The sequence below is a fragment of the Arachis hypogaea genome, chromosome 13, assembly GCF_003086295.3.
Source record: "Arachis hypogaea cultivar Tifrunner chromosome 13, arahy.Tifrunner.gnm2.J5K5, whole genome shotgun sequence".
In the NCBI taxonomy this organism is placed as follows: domain Eukaryota; kingdom Viridiplantae; phylum Streptophyta; class Magnoliopsida; order Fabales; family Fabaceae; genus Arachis; species Arachis hypogaea.
Window position 1 is genome coordinate 57,494,883 of NC_092048.1, and position 26,367 is coordinate 57,521,249.

Here is a 26,367-nt window from a genome sequence, read left to right on the forward strand (position 1 = left end):
TGCCTTCCTCTGAGACCTCGCTCACTTCAGACGTGTTAATATTTTCTAGTTTCTCCGTGGTCGGCCTGAAATCTTCCGTAGAAGGAATCCAAGGGTCCTGCCAAATGTTAGTTGTTATCCCATCTTCAATTAGCCACAGAATCCCTTTGTTTCATCAATAGCTCTTTTCCGAACATATTACCATTCTTGGATTTCTCTCTTTTCTCCCTGTTGCTGTTGTAGGATAGCAGCCTCCCTTTCTATCCTTGAATCCTTTGCCATAGTTTGTCTCCCGAATTCTGAAAAGCCTGGTATTCAGATCTGCAAATAACTGCTGGTAGTCCTACATATCTATCGGATACAGATTCAGTGCGAAATCCAATTCGCCTTTGATAAATAATCTAATAACACAATTCTATATAGAAAATAGAACAATTTATTAATGTGTAGAAATTATGATATTGGCACTATGTTTAATTATTCGACTTTCATCCCATAAGGAAACGATCAGCTACTTTTTAAGTGTAGCTTTTCTCTTTCAACTTGCACACAGATTATTAGTTTTAAAGAAAGATAACAAGCTCAAATAATATGAAAGGCTAAAGGAAGGGGGGAAATACCTAAGGTTAGTTCCCACTATTTTAAATAATATAAAACAAATTAAAAACGAAAACCTCTTTACATTAGAGTTCATAAAACGTAAGCTCTTACAAAGTTCGAAGCACCAAATTGGTTAAATTAAAGAAAATGTATGACCACCTGTCCCCTAACTTCCTGCTAATGGCTTCCGTTCATAACTCTTAATATGCAGTCTGATATTCCGTGAGTTTTCTTGCTTGAATAAGCATCAGGAAATCTTTATATCAGTTTTCATTTAGGAACCTCGAAATATGCACTAATGCAATTTTAACAAAACACGAATTGGTATGTGACTACAGATTTGTCGAATTGTATACATATTGATGGATGTATTGTATATTCGCGAATGAAATGAAAAAAAGGTGAAGGGGACGATTCATTCACTAAATCAAATGTCTATTTTCAACATAACATTACAATTATAGAGACAAACCAATAATTGAATATCAACAGTGACTGCTACAAAACTTCTGCTTTAAGCAACCAATCACGGCTGCACAATGCTCAGAAATAATATATTAATTTGTATATCTACGACGGACCAACCGAAGGCCTGAAATAAAACACCATAAAAACAACTATTGGAATGCTTGTCACAATTCTCAGACAATAATATAATCGAGTAGAGCGATTCATCTACCATTGGATTGTCATACTTATGAAAAACCAATTTACTTTCTGCTTCCTATGGTATCATGTCTCTTATCGACAGCAAAAAACAAAAGCAGAGAAAAAAAAAGAGGAATACAGTAAAAAAAGGGGAGTTTAAACGATTTTTGTTATTATTATATCCCTGTCTAACCTAAATCTCTTATTTATTAATTTTTTAAGGGGAATAGTAAAAAACGTTAGATACCAGTCAACCAAACCAGCTGCAAGGGGTTATACAGTTGGTCACCATGATTTTTTGTTTCATTTCAATGTGTAATTTTTCAAGCAGTTATAATTTGTTAAAAAAAAAAATAGGTGACCATCCGCCTTTTAACCATCGTATGGCCAACAACCCCATCTTTACTCTCCCTCCAACAACCCCATCTTTACTCTCCCTCCAGACCCTCCTTCACAAAAAAGAAAGAGCATATTTTGTTAGTTGGTATTCATGTGTGTGTTTCTCTCTTCTATTTATTTATTTATTTATTTTATGTTGATTACATATTGGTTACAAAACCGTTAGTCATGTAGTTCTCGTCAAAAAGAGCATTTAATGAAATTAGGCAAATATCTCTTGCAACAAATACCACACAGTATCATGGCAAGAAAAGCATAGCTATTTCATCTCTATGTACAATTCAATCCCATACATGGACTGGCGCCAATCCAACATTAAATGATGAAAGATGATAAAGGATTCATTTGCATATAAAACTAAACAAAATCTAGTGATGGTATTACCTCAACTTAGTGTTACACAAAAATGCAGAGTGAAGAAGGTTAAAATCAACCCCACATCCTCCAAAGTATGTTAGCCTTCCAACATAACCAATTGAGTTGCTACTTTACAATATCTTTTACTGAACAGCATCAGTCCCAAATTTTTGCACCATGAATTCATCCAGCTGCCCCCAATTTGGGTTATCTGATTTACTCAAGTCGCCCGTTGGTAAAGACCGTATACATTGAAGAATATGTTTGATATCTCGTTGGAGCCTGACATGGGGAAATGTTAAGAAACGTAAATTAAATCACCATATTTTTAATGGAATCTTAAAACTGTAGTTCCAAATCATAAGTTACCTATTCTGTGCTTGGGAGGTGGTTATATCAAATTTCGAAAATGCTTCCGAAATTTGTGAGTGAAATATGACGACAACTTGCCTGAAAGATAGAAAATTTCAGGGGTGAAAGAATTCATATGATGTTGGCTTTATAGTTATCACTTTTTCTTGAGTTAACAAATCAGGAACACTTTCCTTTGCAGCCAGAAAAATAATACAAAAGCAATATGTTAGGAACCATGTATATGGTCAAGGGGAAGAGAAATAGAAAGTATGGGTATGTTGGGAAGGTGAGAATGAGATAGCGATGGGAGTGAGTATAAGAGGGAAAATGAGAATTAGACTAGCTCATTCAGGGATTTTGTACTAGGACAGATCCATAGGAGAGTGGAAGCCTCTCGAAATACTGCCCTTCTTCTACCTTTCTTTCATTTCATGAATAATACTATCCTGGGAAATAGAGTGATGTCACACTGATATCATTCTATATCTCCCTGAATCTATACCCTTGTCACTACCTATACTATTCTATTCCTTTCTTTTATCAACATGGTAGATCAGATGGTAGATAGACCTGTGGTTAGGTGTAGAAGGAAAACTAAGTGTCAAGAGAAATTTAATCATAAATGTACTAACTACAAACATGATACATCACATAGCAAAATGGTGTCATTTAATTTATATAATCGACCCCACCAAATGATATAAGGCTTTGTTGTTGTTGTACCAGGTTCTTACACAAGGTTGTCAATTAGCTATAACGCTATTGCTGCGATAACAGCTATTTGACAACCTTGTACACAATGTCATAAACAAATCATATAAAACAATACAATTACAAATCCAAAATCTGTAACAGCACAACAGTCGCAATACATGTAGATGAACCTTCACATAACAGACCAAAATAATATGAAAATGAAAACAAACTAAGAAAAGAAAGTAATAAAGATATAACATTATATGTTATCAAAAACAAATTAAGATGGGAATTGATACTAATGCCCACCACTGCATTATGTGTGGTCATTATATCATGCCTTTGGGATGTGCTTCTGTAATTCTTTCTGCCCAGTAAAATATTTGTTCAGAAAGTTACCAAAAGGAATTCTTGTGGATTGACAACATTCTAAGTACCTGGGGTTAATTGTTTTCTAGACACAAGCAAGCAAGTCAAGAAACAATTATTAAGAACTCAAGCATTTGGATAAATCCAAAAGTTGTGTCAAGTGGTTAGTTGCTCCTAAAGTTGTAATATTCTTGTAGAGATTTCTGAGTTTCTTACCTGAAGATTGCTTGAACATCATCTTCATGCAAAGTACGAGACAGAACACGTTGGAGGTATCCAACTTCCTAAGAAAGGGGAAAAATGGTTCAAATAAGACATTGCGTTGTTACAACCAGAGTTAAATTATGATATACTCAATTTTAAATCACCCTATGCCATCAAATAAATCCAAAGTATAACCTACAAGCGCACATGAAGTTGCTATTTGTTCTGGATTTATCTTTCTAAATGTCTCAAAAGTTCAGCAGAGTCAACCAGTAACACAGTTCTGTTGGACAATAGCTTCCTTCTTTATCCTTTTAATAAATAAAAAATTCTTTAAAAGAAAAAAAAGAATCACGACCAAATAAAATCTTAATAGCAAAAACTCCAGGGCAGTTCCAGCCTAAGTTCATTTGTGCAGAGCAGCTATGTTTATGCAAATTCTTCAACAATCTTGAGAAGTTATCTCCACATTAACATTTTCAGCACAATTATATCACTCTTTTCTTTGATCTCCACACTCAAGAGAATAATAAAGATCTTTTTGTTTGCATATTCACCCCTCATTACCCCTTTTCATGCTCCAAGAAAATTTGACAGAGAACTGATCTAACAATAATAAATTAATAACTGAAAATAGCAAGGTTCTGAAAATTGGACCAGATATTAAGCCAGACAAGCCACAAAGCACTAGTTTAATGATTTATTACTTAAACCAGAGTTAAATAATTTTTTTATTATTATTATTTGTAAGCTTGGCCAAGCAAAGTATATGTTTGGCCATCTTTATCAAAATGAAGTAGTTAACTCTCAATTTTTTAGGTTTGGCCAATTAACTGGTTTTCAGCCAGTTTTCCCTTTTAAATGATGGTTTCCATTTAAATCAAGATTTTTCAGGCATGCCTGGCCCAGGTACCCAACCAATTCCAGTACAACTGGTCAGACCAGACAATTTATTTCAGTTGTAAGAACCATGATTAATTGAGCATAAGAGTTACAGATAATATCAAGAAGGAACACAGACAATGTATAAGGTGAAGAAGCTTTATGCATGCAGATTAACCGGAAGATATACCATGATAAGGAGAGAGAGAGAGAGAGAGAGAGAGAGAGAGAGAGAGAGAGAGAAGATACCAAAACATTGAACAAGTAGAAAAATCAGATGCAAAGCACAATCACTCTCTCTAATTACATTGTATTTACCTTTGTAAGGGACTTGGCAAACTGACTAGGCTGGGGATCAGTATCCTCAGGTCTATTCCAACTCTCAACAATTTGAGGCAACCCACGCAAATGGACCAGTAATCTCTCTCGCATTATCTGAACTAATTTGGAATGTATTTCATCTCTGTGAACTTTATAATCCTGGATGGATAAAGAGGGAAAAGAAACCACACAAAATGGAAAATCAATGTGTAAGAGACCACAAAGAAATAGGACGAAAAGTTTGTATTATTAACACTTATAGCTGGATCTCAGCTACAAGGGAAGGAAATTCAGAAAATTTGGCAACAAGCAGAGGGAAGATAGAGCACTATAGCAGCTCTGCTCTCCCAAGCCAATTCTCAGAAATGACCTATTTAAAATCCCAATCCTCATTCTATATATATTTCTTCCTATTGACCTCATTCACATACTCTGTACTGACTCTCTCTCTGCCATCTGCCATCCTCTATTCACACTTTGCTCAATCTGTTAAGCACTGGCCCCGCCTACCTGTCCTTTGACTACACCTGAATTAATGCCTAAATTATCCCTGTACTTCTTCTGTTACAAAATATTATTGACAGTTCTTCAAGTCTTCTTGCAACCAAAATGAAATAGAAACAAACTCTTTCATCCATAAATATATTAAACGAGACACAATTATGAATAAAGGGAAAAATAAAACTAAGAAACAACAAGACTCTTCCATGACAGAAACTAAAAAGAAATAGGGATCCCAATGGATCACTGTTGAGGTATAGAACCATTGATTTTTCATCCTTTGTACCTCTGGCATTTCTTTCCTTCGACTTTAACAATTATCTTTCCATACTTAGGAATGAAAATAGGAATTCTTTTTGTGCAATAAATGAAATAGGGAATCTGTGAAAGAGCGATGAAATGAAAAATGTTTCACTTATTTAATTACCCCTCTTTGGTCCCAAATAAGTGTCCAGTTAAAATTACTTGCCTGAATTAAGATAATTATTAGAAATACCTGGGTGTAATTAAATTGGTAAATTAATTATATGAAATTACCCTTATTAACTCTTCTTTTTTAATACCCAGATTCTCTTTCTACTTGCACACTATCTCACATTCATTTAATAGAGTTACTTTTTTCAATGGACACTTATTTCATACCTAATAACACTTCTAAAAATAGACACTTTTTGAAACCAGAGTACAGGAAAATTTTTCACCAGACTCAAAGAATTGCTTAAGCATGAACTTTCATCAACATGCAGCAACAATAAAACTCACTTCAAAAATCCAGTAGATAAGCACTGGTTGAATAAAGACTAAGCATGTACCTGAGCAACTCGATCAATCTCCGAAAGCAATAATGCTTTTCTAGTCTCCGGTACTTTCAGAAAAAGAATATGCCGAATTTCTTATGCCAGAAATGAAGAACAGAGACCATATCAGAACACATAAAACCTATTTAATAAAATCTTGTGAAACCAACATATTAGGGAAATTTCCATTAAAAACAATAGTTAAGTGCATCCATTAGTACCAGGAATAATAGCATGGGTAAAACTAATGACTTGACTTGCCAATGCCAGATGTTTCGAAGTGATGGACTTCAAACCAGACACCTGCACACAAATTAGAAAATTGAAGAGCCTGAAAAATGACAATACTAACAGGAAAATGAAATGGAATGAAGACAGTCCATCAGAAGGATAAATACTTAATCAAGAAGAAGTGGAGAAGAAACAAAAATTCTAGGGACTGTTCTAACTTTTGACATAATTGGAGTAGCACATACTCAGCATTCGGTTAAACAAAATGATATCCAACATTAGACACCCAACAGTTCTAATCTTATCACTAACACTCAAAAGTCTTACAGTTTTTCCAGTGTGAAACAATACACAAGCTGAAACAATGAAAGTATATGCACCCTTAGGTAAGTTGATTAATGAACAAGTTGAATCCTGAAACCTAGTTCAAGTTTTGCATGGGAAGCATGTATATTTATGCTTGTAGATAAAAGGCCGGACAACACTATGAGGATAAAATAAGCTGGTTTAGAACAATTGTCCATGTAAGACAACAACCTGCAGTCAAATCAGACAGAACCATGCATGAATTGTCACTGTCAAGTATCTTAGAGAGCTTTCCCTCAATAATCAGTTTGGTCTCTTGAGTTTTAAAACATAAATGAAATTGCTACTTTGACCAATCTAGTTAACAATGTACTTATATGTGCAATTAACTGCCATTGTGGCAATCTAAGAGCTAGCTGACATTGCACTAAGGTATAAGACTCAATTTGGTCCTTTGAAGTACTAAATTGAATCATGCAGAAGTATGAAATTTAGTCCACTGTAAGACCAAAAGAAATCCCTGAAGAGACCAAATTGAGCTCAACACCTTTAGTGCTATAGTGTTATATGAGCTAGCTGTTAAACTACCACAGTGGCATCTAACTAGGTACGCATTCAATTAATTAGATTGGTGACAGAAGGATCAACTTGATTCACACTTATAGAACTCAGGAATCAAACTGACTATGTTTAAGACCAAACTGATACTGAGTGAAAACTCGTAGACCAAACTGATTCTTATCTCTAGTGAGGAAGTGTGAGAAAAAGTAAGAAACTGAAGAAGTTAAAGTGAGATACAGTTGGAATCTTGGAGTCAAATCAAGATCTGAAGCTATAATCTAAAACATTTTGAATGAGTTAGGTTTGGTTACTAGCTATAGAGTTTGTACATGTGCCGCGAAAATAACCAAATGCTACCTTATCTCACATCTCACAATCGGTGCAAGAATTGGGAAAGCAAACTGCTGAATACATTATAAAATATAGTGATATATCTAATAGGTAATAACAGTTCAGAGAATAATATTAGTACTACCTGCATAGCACCAGCCCCAAGCACAAGTTGACAAGTTCGTGTGTTGAAAAATTTCAAAATTTCTACCACACGATGTACAACTTCTGAAGAAAGTGACGGCAACAGGTTGTTCATATCAATGTACTCTGACAACATCTTCAGCAATATTAAGCCACTAGAGCAAAAGCAAGTAAAGTAATGTAGTTTAATTGACAAGCTGGCATACCAATCAAAAAGACACAAACAAATCATAAAAGTAGAGGTGGACCATGCAGATAGGCAACATCAAAGTAAGAGTAAACACATAGAACTATAGAAGTATATTGAAACAATTAAATAATCAAGTGTACATAGAAATGCTTATTATGGGAGAACTGCAAGAAAAGGAAAAAGGAAGGGGAGGAGCACAAAATGGAGAAGTAAAAACATAACTAACCAGTTTACCATGTGATAACCAACACCTTTGTAGTAAAGAGCCTGAGATGCCGATTTTTTATGGTCTTTCTCTATATTTTTACTTTGTGCTGATGAAATTTTACTATTAGCTCTACTTTCAATTGAATCAGCCTGGGCTTTAGTGTTATCTAATTCAGTAGTAGCCAATTCAGTGGAATTACTCTGCTCCTCGGGTTGTTCAGCATTTGACTGTCCAGTGTCCGATGTTGGCAGAACATCATTGTAACTAGTTGAATTAACATCCTCAGATTCATTAAGGTTCTCAGAATGCAATGCATCAGATGAAAAAACCACTTTGATAATGGATTGAAATTCATCAGGAATATCTATCTCCACCCATGTTTCTTGGTCAAGCACTGCCCTAATTTTTGTCATCTGATTGCAAAGAAGCAACTATTAGAAGCAAGTAGAAACTGAGAATATTCATGATAAAACATGAAAATAACAGAGTTGAAACTAACCCGAGATTCATGCTGGAAATCAACAAAGGCTTTGGCCTGAGACTGCAGTGTCCCACGGATGCTGTATCCCAATCTTCCACCAACCTGTTAAATTGAGCATGGGAATTACAAGATGGATATAAAATAACAATTTCTCAATAACATAATTTCTAATCTTAAGCTTCAAAGCAATAGGAAAATAAGTACTTTTTCTGTAGCAGTAATGAATTCCTGGGTGATGTTATATATGTTCAGAAACTCCTGCAATTTCAGCCTTGGATGGAGAACAGCACGGACCCCCAGAAGCTTTGCCCATCTTCCATGAGCAGCATCACATGCTGCAAATACAGCTTCTGCGTTTTCTCGCAATACATCAGCTCTGTTTAGGACCAAATTCTATGAGAACATCAGACAAATTACACGGCAAATGAAATATAATATCTAATTCCATCTTTTTTTTTATATCAACAAGTGTAGGAAGTAGCCAGTGGATTCCGCATCATGTTCTCTTTTTAGAGGACATTCATTAAGTTCCATAAGGAACAGTAAAAAAATTCAGCAGTTAATCTGAATCTTGAGGCACCTGCGCGCCTCTAAGACAACTAATGATTAATAAAATGCATAATATGAAGATAAAAAACATTCGAGATCAAAGAGCATACTGATGTTATTGTTATGGCAATCAAAGCAATTGTTCTTGCACATAAATAACATAGTGCACACTCAATTTAGCTAAAAAATTCCAATGCCAGCATAACATTTTTAATTATATAATGCACTTTGATATCACGAATCTTGGGCAATATAGATCACAACTTGCTTACTTGCACAAAAAGAAACAACTAAGCTTTATCCCACCAGATGAGTTGGCTACGCGGATCAAAAGGCTCATAGTGCTATATCATAAATCATATTTATGTTTGAACCATTGATAAATTTGTACATATCTCTTTTAATAATATCTCCACTATGGTTTTCTTAATTCTCCCTCAATATCTAGCTTTAGGACTACCCTCCATCTGAACCACTCCCCTTGCTAGAGCCTCTAAAGGCCTCCTCCAAACATGTGCAAGCCTAGTATGACGAGTATTGGGTTTACCCTGAAGGATAGGATTGCCGGTACTGAGAAAAGGAACCAAATTGTTCTCACAATTGCAATCTATGCCACTAATTGAATATTGAGGTAATTCAGATATTTTTAATTAATGGCAGAAAACAAGTAAACCTTATGGCAAGATTAAGACTTTCCAAAGGTCTAAATTTAATAATTTTTTTTTATTGGTTTCTCTCTGATATATGTTGAGACAGAAAAGTTTGTCTTCCAAGGGTGGTCCTCTCTTCATCTTAAGAAAAAAGTTTCATTCAATCTATTGAATTGTGAAATTCAGGTGCCTCTGAATTTCCAAATAGCACCTGAATTTGCAACTTAAAAGGACCGGAAAAGGACCTAGAAAAGAAAAGATTTTTCAACAAGCCTATAATATCAAGAGACCAGATTTAACCTGAAATTTTTTGACATGTTTGCAGAGCTTGCAGCATCAACTGCTCTTCCCTGAAACGAACCCCTTGGACCATTTCGTTGTGGTGAATGTGACAATAATGTATGACTGTGAACTTCGCTTTCATTCGGTGTTTCTGCAGCCGCAGCACCATGAGCAATTGCAGCAGCAACAGAATCAGCAGCATAATGACCATCACGGTTGTTCAAAATCCATTCAATGGCCCTTTTCACTTCAGCCGCCCGCACTAAATGTGCCTGCAATCACTAAATGGAAAAAGATCTTATTACATCTCTTAATAGCAGATGTAACAGATGAAATTTCTAGCATATGATTAACTAAATCTAAGAAAGCATCCCATGGGTTCTGCATTCATCCATCAATCAGTTAATGATATAGGGCATTTAAATGGTAACTCCATAGACAGTTTTCAAACACGGAACTAAGATGTGATTGGATCTATGTAGCTGCATCAACCTAGTGAAATGAGGCTTGGGTGTTGTTATGACGACTTTATGAAATGATTGATGCTATCATACCATTAGCACTAATAATTTAAGTCTCAAGTGAAAATTGGAAGGAAAAAAATACCTTAGTTTTTTAATTATAATTTTAAACTTTCGTAATTCAGTAATTATATATTTATGACTCATGATTAAGATTCATAATCATCACAAAAGTTCGTGATTTTTATTTTATGATATGAAAATCTCATTATACCAAATCTTATTTGTTATTTTGTAATTAATACTTTTAGAAATTATTTTTATTTTAACAAATACATAATGTTCTATTTCTCTTATATACTTTAATCTTTTTTACTTATACTTTTCATCATAATAGATAAAAAGAAAATATATATTAAATATTGATTTATATTAATTTTATTAAAATATTAAATCAAACATTTTTCTACTTTACTATCTAAACATAATTTATATTAAATGTTCTAAACATGAAACTATATCTATTAAAATATTTTCTATTTATGAAATCTGTTATCTGTAATTCAAAACAACTAATATTTAATAAACCCTAAGTAGGCAAGCATCTTGAGTTTATAAATAACACATCTTCCTAGCAGGGGTCGTACCAAATGAGATACATAATCTTGTCAAAAACTGGACCTACCTAGCACATCTGTTTAACTTCATGAAGAAAAGTGGGGGACAAGATATCAACTAAAGCACAGAGCAAAATACATCAGCTGACAAAAAGTAAGTCAGGCAGTAACAAAGCAATCCAATCTCATTGATGTGGCAACCAAATTAAAACAACCACGATATGAACACGAGTGCAGCCCCAACCCCAAGTAAGAAGGAAAAAGATCAAAGTCAGAATCAAATATACCAACAGACAACAGAAACTGAACAGTGCCAAAGCAAGCTGACATCCATTTAATAAATAATTTAAACCAAACAAGAAGATACTATTTCAATTTGCAAAGCTAATTTTGCAGTCAAGGAGTCCATATTTGTTTGTGGATCATTGTACATGTGTTCTTGCAATAGCAGCAACAGATCATAGATCCACATAAATTTTTCAGTTAAAATAATATAAATTATTAAATGTAAACATTTCAAAATATGCAAGAATTCTAGGATAGAATATAGATGGGCGAAACAGGTCAAGTAAAACTTACCTCTACTATCATGAAAATAGCACTAAGAAGATGCACGAAGCAATCAGATGATAGGCTCCTCAACTTGCTAGCAAGTGATGCACCACCACCTGAATCATTATTTAACATTGGAAGGTTGATAGTAGTATAGAACCTAGAATATGATGGGGTGAAAAAAAGAATGTATCCTCTCACAATAGAACATGATTTACGTTAAAGATCTCACCATCTGCATCTACAGCTCTGTCTCCAGAAAAGAACTCTAAATCTGAACCTCGTGCAACAAGAACCGGAAGCAACTCAGCAACAGCAGTCTTAATAGCACTCTTCATATCAGTAGTTAGAGTATCCCGATAGATCCTCAGAACAGAGGGAAGTTTAGCCTACAAATAAAGGACTCGTTTAACCAATTTAAAGTAGTTTACAGAGATAGCATTAATAATTAAAGTGATATTTCTCAGAAAAGCTATTTAATGTAAAGCTCGTGATATTTTTAATGGACTTTCCATCTTAAACATGTTGGAGACTGAAAAGCTGTGCTTTATAGATAAATCTTTTGTTTTTTCTTGCTTTTGTATAGGGGAACCCTTATCCCCAATTTGTATTATACTTCTCCTCATCTTAATGAAATTCCCTTTTTTTTAATCCCAAAACAATATTTCTAAGAAAAGCGAAATCATGTTATAAAAGAATATTAAAGAAAAGATGCATACAACAAACAATAACAAAGCCTTATCCCACTAGTTGGGGTCGGCTAAAAGCAAAGATGCATAATCCTGCATAAAGAAATACCGACAGAGCTAAAACACATCCAACCATGAAGTTTGACAAACAGCTCTAACCAGAAGAACAAGAGTGAATGAAAAAAAAGGGGGGTAAAAATACCTGCCTCATTCCCTGTATTGTAAAATCTATGAGGCTGAAATACTTTAGGAATATTTGGGGTTTTTTTTTTTTTTTTTGGGGGGGGGGGGTTGGGTTGGAGAAGCAGCTACTCACTCCTCATGAAGTGTGTGAAACAATAAAATCCTGTAATCAATACTTTAGAAGAATATCACCAAGACAGAATGAATAATACAAGATTGGAGGATAAGAGATCCTCTTACAAAAGCGAAAAAACAAACAAAAGAAAAAGTTGTCTATGTAGTATAGCTTTCCAGTCTCTCAATATGTATGATAGGGAAAGCCTCCAAAGTTTCACACCAAACAGAGGTCAAATGTTTAATCTTATCCCACATAACTTGCTGGTCTGAAATACATATCATTTAAGATTCACAAATTACACTCCAAACAATGGCTGATACTACACATAGCCAAAGATATTGCTTTTTTCTTACTCACAAACCAGCAAATCAAGTCGAGAGAAATGGAAACAGGGTTGCAGGACACACCCAACATAACAATGAAGCAAAATGAAGTGTTCTAATGTAAAAACAGACGTGATGCATGCTTAATTTATTTGCTCCATACATAACAACACATTAGGGGGCAAGCCTCATGTGGCCTTCAACCAACAAAATGTCATTGGTTATAATTCTGTTGAGCAAAGCTGTCCAAATTAAGCATTCCACTACTAATTCTTTTATTCCAACAAACCATTTACCTTTTATTCCAACAAACCATTTACCCAGTAGGATCCGGTCAACTTTATGGATCACACGAAGTTTGTGTCATGTTATAAAGTATGTCTATAGACAACCCATTTAAATACAAAACTCGAAATTATTTTCAATAGGTTAAAACTCGAAATTATTTTTCAATAGGTTTGTCTATAGTACTTTTGATTTCCTTCTTTACACATGACCATAACCCCCTAAAGCGTGACATTATCTTTTCCAAAATAGGTGCTACCTTCCACTTTCTACCCTTTGCAATCATTTCAAATCCTACTTTTATTAATGGGACCATGTTAGGTACTTGGGTACTATGAGGTGTTCAAAGTGCCACGTCGGGTAGTATGGGATGATTGATGTTGTGTATAAGGAGAGTGGTTCTTCCCCCTTATTAGCTAGCTTTTAAGGTGTGGTTTCCCACTTTCCTTAGATACTTAACAATGATATCAGAGCGTGGTTGTTGGTGCCATGGAAAGGGCTACCTATAGGCTGGATTAAGGTGAATACCGAATACTGATAGCCGGTAGCAAAGTGGCTGCCGTTGGGTCAGTGTCGATAGAGTGAAGCAGTCGTGGACGTCGGCTCTCCAGGGGTGGTGTATTGTTAGGGACTTGGATATTATGGGGTGCTCAAAGTCAAAAATCAGGTAATATGGGATGCTTGATAATGTATATAAGGAGAGTGGTTCTTCCCCCTTATCAGCTAGCTTAAAAGGTGTGGTTTCCCACTTTCCTTAGATACTTAATAGACCACATCAAACCGAAAAGTTTCTTGTCAGCAACATTGACTTTTGTTCTGTTTAGCTTTTACCTATGAAAATCGGACACTCCCTTGAATTGTCGTGTCTACATGTTGAACACATTTCGGAAACAACACTTACCTGGCACGCATGTCTTCCATTTCTAACTATGTTTTAATAAAAAATAAAAAATACTTACATGTCAACATGTGCAACCTTATTCTTGGTCAATATGCTTGAAATGAATTTAGAAATAGTACGTATTATTAATTATTAATAAAAAAGGCTAAAATGCTTCATATAATTAAAAAAGACAAAATATTTTAAAAAGTTAGTTTATACTTTAATATCAATAAAAATCAATAAATTATTATAATCTATCTAAAAAATTCTTTATATTTTATATACATGTCATATCCCCGTATCTAACAAAAAATTAAAATTAGCGTGTCTGTGTGTTCCATGTTGTATTGTGTCCTGTGTCAGCATCATAGGCTTTTTTAGGCTGCATTTGTTTTGTGTATTCTTTAAAATATAGATATAGAGACATAGACACTAAAGACACAAACACAAGACACAAATTTTTAAACTTGTTTGGTATACAAGTACAAGACAGAAGACAAAATCACAATCTTGTTAAATTTCAATATTACCCTTACAAACTATTATAAGTACCACCACTACACAGCCACTATCTCAACCAAACCACCGTCATTAACAATCAGCCACCATCTCAACCAAAAACAACCACCATTAACAATCTAAAACTAAATAACAAATTTAATCCAACAAATATCAATAAAAGAATTTTCAATCCAACAAAATCAATATAAAATTATTTTAACAAAACTTAACCAAAATTCAAATAAATAAAAATTAAATTATACAAAAACAAAAAAATGGTGACAGAAGGGAGAACGGATCTGGAAACATGGTGACAGAAGGGAGAACTGATCTGGAAACACGGTGCGTGGGAGAACGATGAACGGATCTGGAAACATGGTGACAGAAGGGAGAACGGTGCACGCATCTGGATCGTCGACAAGATGTGAAGCAGAAGCAACGACGGCAAAGGGTGACGGCAGCAAAGAGACAACCGTGAAGAGCAAAAAAGAAGCGAGGGAGGAAAAAAGGGAGGAAGGAATGGGGGTGGTAGCGGTGGTCTAGGTGGAAGAAAGGGAGGAAAGGCGGTGGTCTGGGTGGAAGAAAGGCGGTGATGGTCTGGTGGCACCACGAGAGGAGAGGTGGCAGTGATTTGGGTGGAAGGAAAGGAGGAAGAGAGGCGGCGGCAGGCTGGTGGCACGACGAGAGGAGAGTAGCGGTGGCCTGAGTGGCAAGAAGAGAAGATGAGAGGTTAAACTCTCTGTGTTTTGGGAGTGGAAGGGATGAAAGAAGAGGGAGGAAGGAGAAGAATTTGAAGGGTAATTTTGGAAAATAAATGTTAAAAACATTGTGTCTATGTCTCAACATCAGTGTTCCACCCTCAACGCTATACACAAATTTTGTGTCTTTATGTGCCTTTGTGTCTTCCCGTGTCTATCAAAATTGTGTCTTACTAACCAAACAGGGAACGTGTACCACCATGTCTGTGTCTTAGGCAGACACATCCACCAACCAAACGCACGCTTACTTCCAAACATACAGTCGCATACAACATTGTAGGTCTTATGGATTCTAGGTAAGGTTTTCTATGCGCTTGCATTGCGATTTCCAATTGCAGAAAAACACCTCAAGCACTCTTCTATGACATCAACAACAAAGCTTGAATCCTCTTCCCCTATTTTTCCTTTAATTTCATATGACCTCAAGGTTTTTTTACCTCTATGGGTAAGACCTTTGGAATGGAATGATCTTCAATATTCACCTCTAAGCTAAAATTAGTGCATCTTTTTCCTCCATCTAACTTTAAACCAACAAAAAAAGTCATGTGCATGCAAAGCTTTTCTCCATCACTCTTGACTTCCAATCTATTTCCTGTTTCACTCCCCAAATAGGCATATACCATCAAGAAAAAGTACCCCCCAAGGTAGTGGCTATTGTATATGTTCAACAAGCACATCCAAAGATAAAGTAACAACTCAAAGCTACTATTGGAGCCTACAGCTATAAGAAAATCTGTTACGGCCTAAATTCGTTCACATACAACCCATTACCCCATGATGCATTATTTGTTTTTTTTTTCTTTCCCGTTTGCTGCTTATATCTTTGATTAATTGAACATAGGCAATATGAACTCCTCCCAGTGCTAACGGACAACAAGTCTTGAAATTTACAAAAGGGAAAAGCACTCTACACAATAACAGCCAAATGAAATACAGAAATTCAATTAATATAAACAATTTTCTGAGGAGTAAATACAGTTATGCTACTCACTGTTCTAAGCAATCCAATTACAGTAGGAAGAAGACGATCTTTGAGATTAGTAGTTTCTTCTTCTTCCAACTTTACCTGGTGAAATACATCTAGAGGTTAGATCACAAACAGCAACCTCAATAGAAACAACAGTTCACACAGAACAATAATTTTAGAAGGAAAAAAAGTAGAGACAAGAATAACATAAGGTAAAAAACAACAATGAACTCACTATAAATTATAAAACTTTATATTGTGTGAAATTTAGAGTGGCCCAAGCTAACTGCTATAACATGAACCAATTAAAATTATACAAACAAAACATCAAGGTGCCTTTGAATTTTTACTTTATTCAACTCATTTACATTCCAACACAAACTGAATAATTTCATCTTGGATTCTTTTGTTATTCTCCAAATTAGTTTATCAAATTCAAAATAAAAAGAATATTATTAAGACAGAAAATAATACATGAAAATGGAGGATACTAAATCTCCTAATCATCAAACCCATTTCGAACTCCCCAACATTCCTCTAAACTCAGGACAGAGCTCCTTAATAGCTTTGATGAAAATAATGACATTTTATGTGCAGGTCTAATCAGAAAGAGTAGCCCAGTTAATCTCTGCAGTGCAAAGTGGGTGCTCGACATAAAAAGATCTGTTTGGCAATTTTCTAGTGTATGTGAAGAAATTTCTCCATTCACAGGAAATCTGTTTTTTGGAGAATATCAATCATTTATATGAATGGCATACGCCTTATTTCAGATTTTGTTTCACCTCTAAGGTGAATTTCTTATCCTGATCCAAATCGCACATCCCTACTTCCGAATAATAATACACCTCTTCTGTAAAACAACAAAGAGAACAACAGCATGTATGTGTGAGCGCATTTAACAATGCACCACATGGAAAATGTTTAAGTATGTTGCAATTTAGAGTTCGATGCAGTTACAAGTATGAACATACATTTTTATTTGTTGTGAAGTATTAACTTAAATACAAACTCCATCAGGTAATATTATATCTAAAGCTCATTGGGGAAGTTACATAAAGAAGCAGCTCATTTGGCTATATGCTGATAAATCCCCTATATCTAGGAGATAATACCCACAATTATAGCATACCACTAAAAGTTTGAAAGATTTCCAGCACAAGGGTCATTGAATAAAGAAAGACAATGTAAGAAGTATGAAGAAAGAAAAGCATAAAGTAAATGCAAATGAAAATAGAATCTTACTTCATTATCTTTTCCATTCACAGAAAGGGAAGCCCTTGCTTTGGCTTTGGATAAAATTCTCACATCTGTTTCCAAGGCATCATGTATGGAAGTCCGAATAAATTCTGCTGAAAGAATGCTACAAAATATACAAAAATCATTAAGCATTTCGTGTGGTTAAGGTTTTATTGTTACTCTTTATTATATTCTTAAACAAAAAAATTGTCCAATCATTTATTAGAAAAATGCAGAATTCATATTCAGCTAAATTCATATTGAGATAATATTTTGTATTTCATGAAATAGAATAATTCAATTTAGCTAAATATATATTCTATAACAAAACTCAAGACTAAAAGTTCAAAATAACAATGGTCAGAAAAAACAATCATAATATAAGCAAGAGTTTAGAATATTTAAAGCAAGACAAAAGGAATGGAATTACTTGACGAGGAATAGTTCAAATAAACAAGTTTTATAGGATAGAATAAGACATTTGGCTTTATGGTGTAAAGGTCAAGATCTCCAGAGGTCTTTCCCTCTTTTGACATGGGAGATTGAGAAGGTGTGCTTCACTAATCTTTAGTTAGTTATTTTGCTGGGATCCTCCTTTTCCTTGTATCATTCTTTTCACCGTCTTAAGGATATTCTTTCTTATACCAAAAAATAATTATTAAATAAATGAAAAATGAATTTAACATGTTAAGGACAACCTTGAAATCACAGATATGTACATCTACTCCTTACTCCTCAGCTATCTTTAATACAGATATTTCCTTTTCCCAAGCAACAAGAAATCAAGAATATCTACTCTCGTTTATCCAAATCTGAATAAACGATTTTTTTTGGGGATAGTAAGAAGAATTTCATATCAATTTAGGCCTACTACCACATCCTTGCAATATATTCCTCTGATATTATTGCAATACTACCACATACATGAATTATGATCATATCACATCCATCAAGTCGCTAAGACTTACTCCTGTTCAACCAAAACACTCTGCATCTACTACCTACTCTTTTTATTTTTCATTTTTCATAGGGATAGGCATAACCCAGACCATCAAACCCAGCCATAATGAACCTTAAATCTTGGCTATAATCAATTTGAATGACTAATAGTGTTTGAGAAAGAGAGATAAGAGAGAAAGTGAGAGAGAAAGAGAAAAGTGAGAGAAAGAGAGTAATAGGAAATGTTCATTCTGAATCACCACCAACTTCTGAAGCACTGAATCTGTGCTGATATACATAGAGGAGAAGCTTGTTCAGAAAGCTAGTGCAAAGGGTAGAATAGTCTTTGCATGCTTAAGTTAGTTAGAGGATTCTATCCTAGCTGGCACTTGCAATAACTACCTAACAGATCACCTTAATTGTTTCTAATTCTTCTAGACTTTCACTCAGCTCACTCTATTAATGTTTAATGATTAATTGTCATAATAATAAACTGAATGATTAATTGCATACAACCAAAATATTACCCCATTCTTCAAATATTAAAGTCAAGAAGTAGAAAATGCTTTCAAATGAATTTTCAATTTAGGTTAATTGCACAATCAATCTAAACTCAATCGAGCATATAATATGTCATTTAGATTTCAGCACACAGGGTGTGGGTGTACCTGTTTATGGATTCTATAAAACCTATTACGTGATCTCTAAGATGACGAAAGCAATGCAGACCAGTCAGCTCATCTCCATCCTGGAAGTTGAAGGAAATGAACAGGATAGAAATTAGTGTATAATGTTCTCCATTATCATGTATTGCCATTTGATGTTAAATAGTAGAACAAAAATAATAAAAATGGCATTGTGCCATGCAATAAACAGACTTCAAAGGGAACTTTCTACATCCAGCGATATGAGCTAAGCATTAGTTTCTAGTCTTTAAACCACAGTTTTAATGCAACCAGTAAATGCAAAAATGCATAATAGTATCACGCGACTAGTCAACCACTGGGACTTTAGTGTCTAAACATGTTGCGGGCTTACACACGCGTGCACAAAAAGAAAAGCAACATAAATTGGCGCCTTAGCATTTCAGACAAATGCATATCTAGTGATTACTGATCAAAGCAAATCATCAGAGGCTTCATAGTAATCTCAACGCTGCGAAGGGTATCACTTTTCCCTCTATAATCTTTAACATGCACAGAGTTATGTAGAAACAAAAGTCAAAAGGTAGTAGATTATACACATGAAATAACCATTGGGAGTGACTAACCAAAAGTTGAGGATGCGAGCTAGTGTACTACATTGTACCCAGGATAAATGAAATTTAGAACTTGTGTATGTTAAGCTGCCTATAGTAAGCAATGAACACACCTGTTTCAGGCATTGATTACTGTGAAGCTCAAAATAAAATCGAAATAATGAGCTAGGATTAAGGACCTTAGTCTTGAACTCATGACAGATCAAACAGAAATGCTCTTAAAAGGGAAAACAAAAGAATGAATCCAAAGTCAAGGTCATGAAGCAGGAAATAATAGTAATATTAGCAAGATTTCATAGATTAAAGAATACCAGCAAATGCTGCAAATCATCTGTTACATCTAGCGCCCCGGCACAATCTGCAGATGCAACAAGCTGCATCACAGCAAAATATATTAACTTAAACGTGATCTCCGGCCTTGAACAATATCAGACATGTAAAGAAAGATGGAAACATGAAAGCCAAACAACAGCGAGAAATTAAGAGAACCCATTTGATAACTACCGTTATAACTAAGATCCATTTAATATCTTGTTTCGTAAAGTTCTTACATGCACAACACCAACCTCATCTTCAGTCTTTCCCATTCAGGCTAACTAATAACGGATCACATCCAAAACTAAACTACTTAAAAACCAAAAATCGGACTCAAAATGCGAAAATCAAACAAAATGGTACCAATTTAAGAGCAGAAACAGCTTGGTTGACGTAAAATATAAGCCTCAATTTCTGTTGAAGGGCGAGGAGGTTGGTCCTGGTGCCATTAAGCTCCTGAATCTGCCTAGCAGACTCGACCAGATCCGAATCGATGAGCCTAATCGTTTCCTTAAGCTGTCGAATCCGAGCGCATCCTTCAACGATCTTTGCGTTGAGGTCCTGCAGCTGCCCCTGGGCCTCGAAGAACGAGCTCGACCGGAGCGAGATCTCCCTCACCAGGTGCAGCTCCACCACATCCAAATAGTGCGAGAGCTTCTCCTGCAGCGCTAGATTCTCCGCCATGCCGGAGAACGGGCAAGCGGCCTTGAACGTCGCCCCGTCCTCCAGCCTGAAGTCCTCCTTGAAGTAAAGCGCCGGCACCTCCCGCAGGCACGCAACGAGCGCCTCCCCAGCACCACCGCCACCACCACCATCTAACGAGGACGACGATGGCAACGATGACAAATCCCCGATCTCCTTGGAAGCGTGGTTGCGGATGTCCTCGAAGCGGTGGTAGGGTTCGGAGATGGGGGTAAGGTAGGTGTTGAAGTCGGATCGGGTGATGTCGGAGGCGGCTTTGGTGGCGGCGATGGGGGCGAAGTCGGGAGGGGCGAGGACTGTGGAGGAGGACCACCAGGCGACCCAGGAGGCGTTGGCTTCGGAGGCATGAGGGTTGTTGAGGATTGAGGAGAGAGAATTTATGTTGCCGGAGTTTGATTTGGTGAGGGGTGAAGAAGACGAAGAGGTTCTAATAAGGTTGTTGTGGCCGTGGCCGTGGCTGTTGTGGCGGGAATGGCTTGGAGATTCCGTTGGTGACCTTCCCCACTGGTAATGTTGGGAAGGTGGGGAGTCCATGGCTTATTCTCTCTTCTCTTTTTCTAATTCAGGGAGTGAGGAGGGGCATCACTTCTATTTTCTTTTGGTTGAAGTTGTTGAATGTTGAGTGCAGTGGAAGGTTCGCGAATTCTTTTCAGTTTGGAATTTGGGTAATGTGTGTTGGGGGAGATGGCGGAAATGAGGTTGGGATCTGCGAGGAGGAACAAGAGGGGAGCGCGAGAGTTAGAGAGATGGAGGTGGTGTCGTTCTCGGTTTACTTGCTTTACAGCAATGAACTAAAATGGAACGAGATGGTGCTAGAAAAAATTAAAAAGAAAATAAAAGACATTATTAAGAAAGGAAATGAAATGGAGAGATAATTCTCATAACGCAACCAGTAATCACAAGCAAAAATCCTCTCAATTTGTTTTTCAATTATTTAATAAAATACAATTTATTATTTTATATTCTTTAAATAAGACTAAAAAACTAAATAACAAAAAATATTAAATAGTTAAATATTATATTTTATTAAATAATTAAAAAATTAAAAAAATTCAATCACACTAAATAAACAATGAATTAATATTAGTTAAATTCATTGAGATAGTTATAACTAAATAATTATATAAAATTTTGTTAATTTTTTATAATAAATATTTATTTTAATTTTGTTTTTATACTAAATTAATTATTATTTGTATATTTTAGTCACTTATTAATTAATTTATACTTATTATATATCGTAAATATTTATAAAAAATAATATTTGTAGAAATTATATAATTAGAAAAAAAGATATTTTGAATAATAAATAGTATTTTTACCTACATTTTTAATTTATAAATATTCAATAAAATTTAAAATTTATAATGATAATTATGTATAATCAAGAATCATGCGGGACCATAGGTGGAGGAGACTTATAATAAGTTTATCTTTGACAATAATTTAATATTTTTTTATATGTATATGTGAATTAAAATATCAATAATGTTTTGTAATCAAATGAATTATACTATTTATATGTAACTGTCTTTTAATGTAAATGGCTTATTTTTCTATGTTTATATGTAGATTTCATTTTTTTTTTTATTTTTCTATATTTTTTGTAGATTTTTTCCTCTTGTTTCTACAAATTTTTCTTTTTACGATTTGTAACAATCTAATTTTTAATATGACATACACATACCAAAAGATCAAGTATTATTAACTTAAAACTACACTGATTCTATTATTAATAATATCAAGCTTATAATCGAGTTAACGAAATTTAATTTTTATAAAAAATCTTCTTTAAAGAAAATAAAATCGCAACCAAAATGATAAACAGATACATACATAAACAGGATAATAAACTATAATATATATATATATATATATATATATATATATATATATATATATATATATATATATATATATATATATATATATATATATATATAAGAAGTCCCTAACTAGCCCCATATAAGAAGTCCTAATTTGATGCCTAAACTAGCCTAGTCTTCTAACCTTATCTCTTAATAAACAAAAGTGAGAGTCTAAGACAAAAGAAACACTAAACCAAAGAGCTGTCAAATGATGTTGATGTCGCTACCTAATCGCTATCAGAAGTCAAGTCCATGATTTCTATATCCATCTTAGGATCCTCATTGTAACGACTATATTTTTGAAAAATATAAATATAAATGAATTATAATTTATTTTATTAATTGGAGTTTCTTATTTTTAGAAATTATTTTATTAAAAGTAATTAAATTAATTTTATAACTATTTGAGTTTAATTAAATTTAGATTTTTGTATATATTTTTGTTATGATGAAATATTTTACGTAATTGAAACTATAATTTTAGTAATTTATAAGTAATGAAAATTATATATATATATATATATATATATATATATATATATATTTTAATTTGAATAATTGATATTTTTAATTTAAAAATAAAGTTTGGTTAAAAATATTACTATCGAGCGCGATATCTACCGATATGAGTAAATATTGGTACTCTTTGATGAATTAATGCATACACACACATATATATAGAGGTAATGTCCAAAATGGTTCATGAAATTTTCAACTCGCTTTAGATTAGTCCCCCACTTTTTAAAATGACCAAACGTTTTAACGGCGCTGAGGTGTACAGTTAAGTGCCAAGTGCATGCTGATGTGGACACACAATGAGTTTAACTCAAATTGGTATCCCAAGTTTGATTAAAACACCCAAATTGATCCAATTCTCACTTATAAAATCCTAACCCCCAAATGTTCATCTTTGTTCTTCGTATTCATCTTAGTTCTTCGTCTCCACTCCTCTCCTCGTTATTGTTGTTCTAGCCATAACAAACTTCACACATCAAAATCATAAGCAACAAAACACAAAAAGAAACAAGAAAGCAAATTAAACAAAAATAAAATTATTAAAATAATTTCTTAATTTCTATTTTGTGTGATTCAAACTATTCTAAACTTTCAAATTTCTTCCCACACATATACCACCTTTGTAAGCAAGAAACAACCTCAAGGAAAGAAAAATCGAACCTTGAAAATGAACTAATAATTAATAAAAGAAAATCAAATGCACCCTTATTCCAATCAATGCAATATTGGATCCAAAAGCAACATCACCCCTTGGTTGATCCTAACCACTATCTTACTCTACATTCTATATTCTTCCAACTTTCTCCTTTTTAACAACAATGACCAACAAATTTGTCCCCTATTACCATCACCACCGCCACCGCCACCACCATCAGACTCAACGACACCGCAATATAATAAATTCTCTAAATTAGTACTGACAATAACATATCCATAACCACATCAACCGAAGAAGAAGAAGAAGCTTCCAATGAGAATAAAAAGAAACAACAAAAAAAGCTTCCAATGACAGAAAAAAATGAAGACGAAAAAGAAGGGATTACGTCGTTAGAAGAAGAAGTGGAAAATAACTACCCCATGTGGTTCGGTAACCCCAGAACAAATGACACAAACAACCGAAACAGAATTGAAGCACATTGTTTTCGGAATTGCCGCATCATCGAACTTTTAGGAACAAAGAAAAGAATAAATCAAGGTATGGTGGAGACCAAAAGAAACTAAAGGTGTTGTTTGGTTGGATCAGAAAGTAACAACAACAAAAAAATGAAAGCTTACCGGAGATTAGAATATCCTTCAGATTAGTGCCAAGATGAACAACATCAACGAGGAGGAGAGGAGTGGAGACAAAGAATAAAGATAAACATTTGGGAGTTAGGATTTTAAAACTAATATTGCCCAAATTAGGTTCCGAAAAATTAGAGTGAGAATTAGGGGATTTAAATATGATTTTTGACTCAGTAGGTTTTTCTGAGTTAGAAAATGTATTTTTCGCGAAAAGCCGAGAAAAATCGCGAACCGGCAGTTGAACCGGTTGAACCGGTTTAAGTCTGTCCGATGCTGTGCGAGAAAAAGTGAAAACGGTCAATAACCTTAGAAAAATATTAGAAGCCGAAAACCGGGCGTTAATTTTAAAGGTTTGGCCCGAAGTTAGGACAAATGGACTAAAAACGCTAACGGATTTGACCGGGCCCAAGTTGGACCCAAGCCCAACATATATAAGCCAATTAATGAACACACCACACACTTAAACACACATACATGGCTGAAAGAGAAGGGGAAGAAGAGAACCCCCATTGTTACTATTCACCATCATCTTCACAAGCTCATATCTTGAGCTACAGAGCTTCGATCGCCGCACCATTTGCGGCTACGCGTTCCTTGTGAAGAGCTCTACAAAACCCACCCAAGAAATTGGTAAGGAAAGCTTGAATTCCTTTCAGTTCTTCTCTTCAAAATTTCGAGTTTTAGGGTTTTTGGTTAAGTGAGATTTTGTGATTTTGGATATTTAGGTTCACTCTAACTCTTGCTTAGCCTTGGATTTTGGCTACCAAAACTGTTGGACAAGGTAAGAGACATTGAACACTTGTGAAATTTTATTTATGATGAGCCCTAAGTTGATTTGTGATGATTTATTGTATATATAGCTTGATTATTATGAGTTTGGAGGCCTTTGGTGATTATTGGTGCTTGTTTGAGTTATATTGGTGGCTTGATTGTGGTTGGACGCCTATCTTGTGTTCAAATTTGGGTTAAAGACATATTGAAAATGGGCCAAGATATAGTTTCGGTTTTCTCTATGTAGTATATAATATTCATAGACACTTAGGCTAGTGACCTATAGGATAGGTTGGATTTATATGGTTGTTAATGATGGTTGATTGATGATGTATGTTGAATGGGTATTGTTATGTTGAGAAATATTGATGTTGAGATATGATATTTGATTACTTGAATGGTTGTATATTGTGGATATTGATATAAAGCATGAATGAGTTTAATGATGAAAATTGAGAATGATAGAATGATGAATGGTGAATGTGTTGGTGGAGAATTATTTGTAATTGTTATATGTTAATAATTGAAATTAAGAATGATGAAGTGTGATGGAGGATTGTTATCAATTGTGAACTGTGACCCAAGAGGGTAGATTGTGGTGAAAAATGGAGTTTGGAATGGCTTTATTTGGTTTTGATTGGTTTAAGTTGTGAAAATTGAGAAATTGGGTAGTGGTGAACTTTTGGTAAAAGTTGGTTTTGGTGAACTTTGTCTGATCATAACTTATGCCTCAGTTTTCAAAAATTGTTGAAATTTGTTTATAATTAAAGTCCATTGAAAACTCTTCAAATCGATATAAAATTTGTAAAATTTGGACTTTTGTAGAGGGAATTATGATCATACAAAGATTGGTGTTGAAAATCTGAAATTTTGCAAAATTGCAAAATTTCATGATTTCTGATATGTGCGAACGCACAACCCTGCGAAAATTTTAACCTGTGCGCACACACAGACCTATGTGTCCGCACACGTGGGGGAAGGCTCCCTGTTTGCAACGCTAGCACAGCTTGTGCGCGCACATACCAATAAGGACTTGCAACCTGTGCGTACGTACAGCCCTGTGCGCACGCACACATTGGGAAGGCCAGTCTGTTGAGGGCGC

At 34.6% G+C, this 26,367-nt stretch overlaps 1 protein-coding gene across 6 annotated transcripts; it reads right to left on the bottom strand.

The window, feature by feature from the left end:
• Window positions 1-970: 970 nt before the first annotated feature.
• On the bottom strand, window positions 971-21,717 carry LOC112738421 (vacuolar protein sorting-associated protein 54, chloroplastic). Of its 6 annotated transcripts, XR_011869747.1 has the most exons (20): window positions 20,488-21,695; window positions 20,121-20,183; window positions 19,220-19,299; window positions 17,619-17,736; window positions 16,401-16,475; window positions 11,902-12,058; window positions 11,697-11,785; window positions 10,058-10,311; window positions 8,763-8,934; window positions 8,577-8,660; window positions 8,096-8,490; window positions 7,681-7,834; window positions 6,329-6,410; window positions 6,123-6,202; window positions 5,241-5,370; window positions 4,807-4,968; window positions 3,619-3,686; window positions 2,353-2,433; window positions 2,011-2,265; window positions 971-1,171 (listed from the first exon to the last, which is right to left on the bottom strand). XR_011869747.1 is itself a non-coding variant. In XM_025788877.3 (18 exons), exons 1-18 carry the CDS (start codon window positions 21,358-21,360, stop codon window positions 2,127-2,129), a joined length of 3,126 nt encoding a protein of 1,041 aa, XP_025644662.1. In that variant the 5' UTR covers window positions 21,361-21,717; the 3' UTR covers window positions 1,844-2,126. The 6 variants fall into 6 exon arrangements, 1 of the variants encoding a protein (XP_025644662.1); XR_003169382.3 differs by lacking the exon at window positions 5,241-5,370; XR_011869744.1 differs by lacking the exon at window positions 5,241-5,370 and having other exon boundaries at window positions 971-1,676.
• Window positions 21,718-26,367: the final 4,650 nt, after the last annotated feature.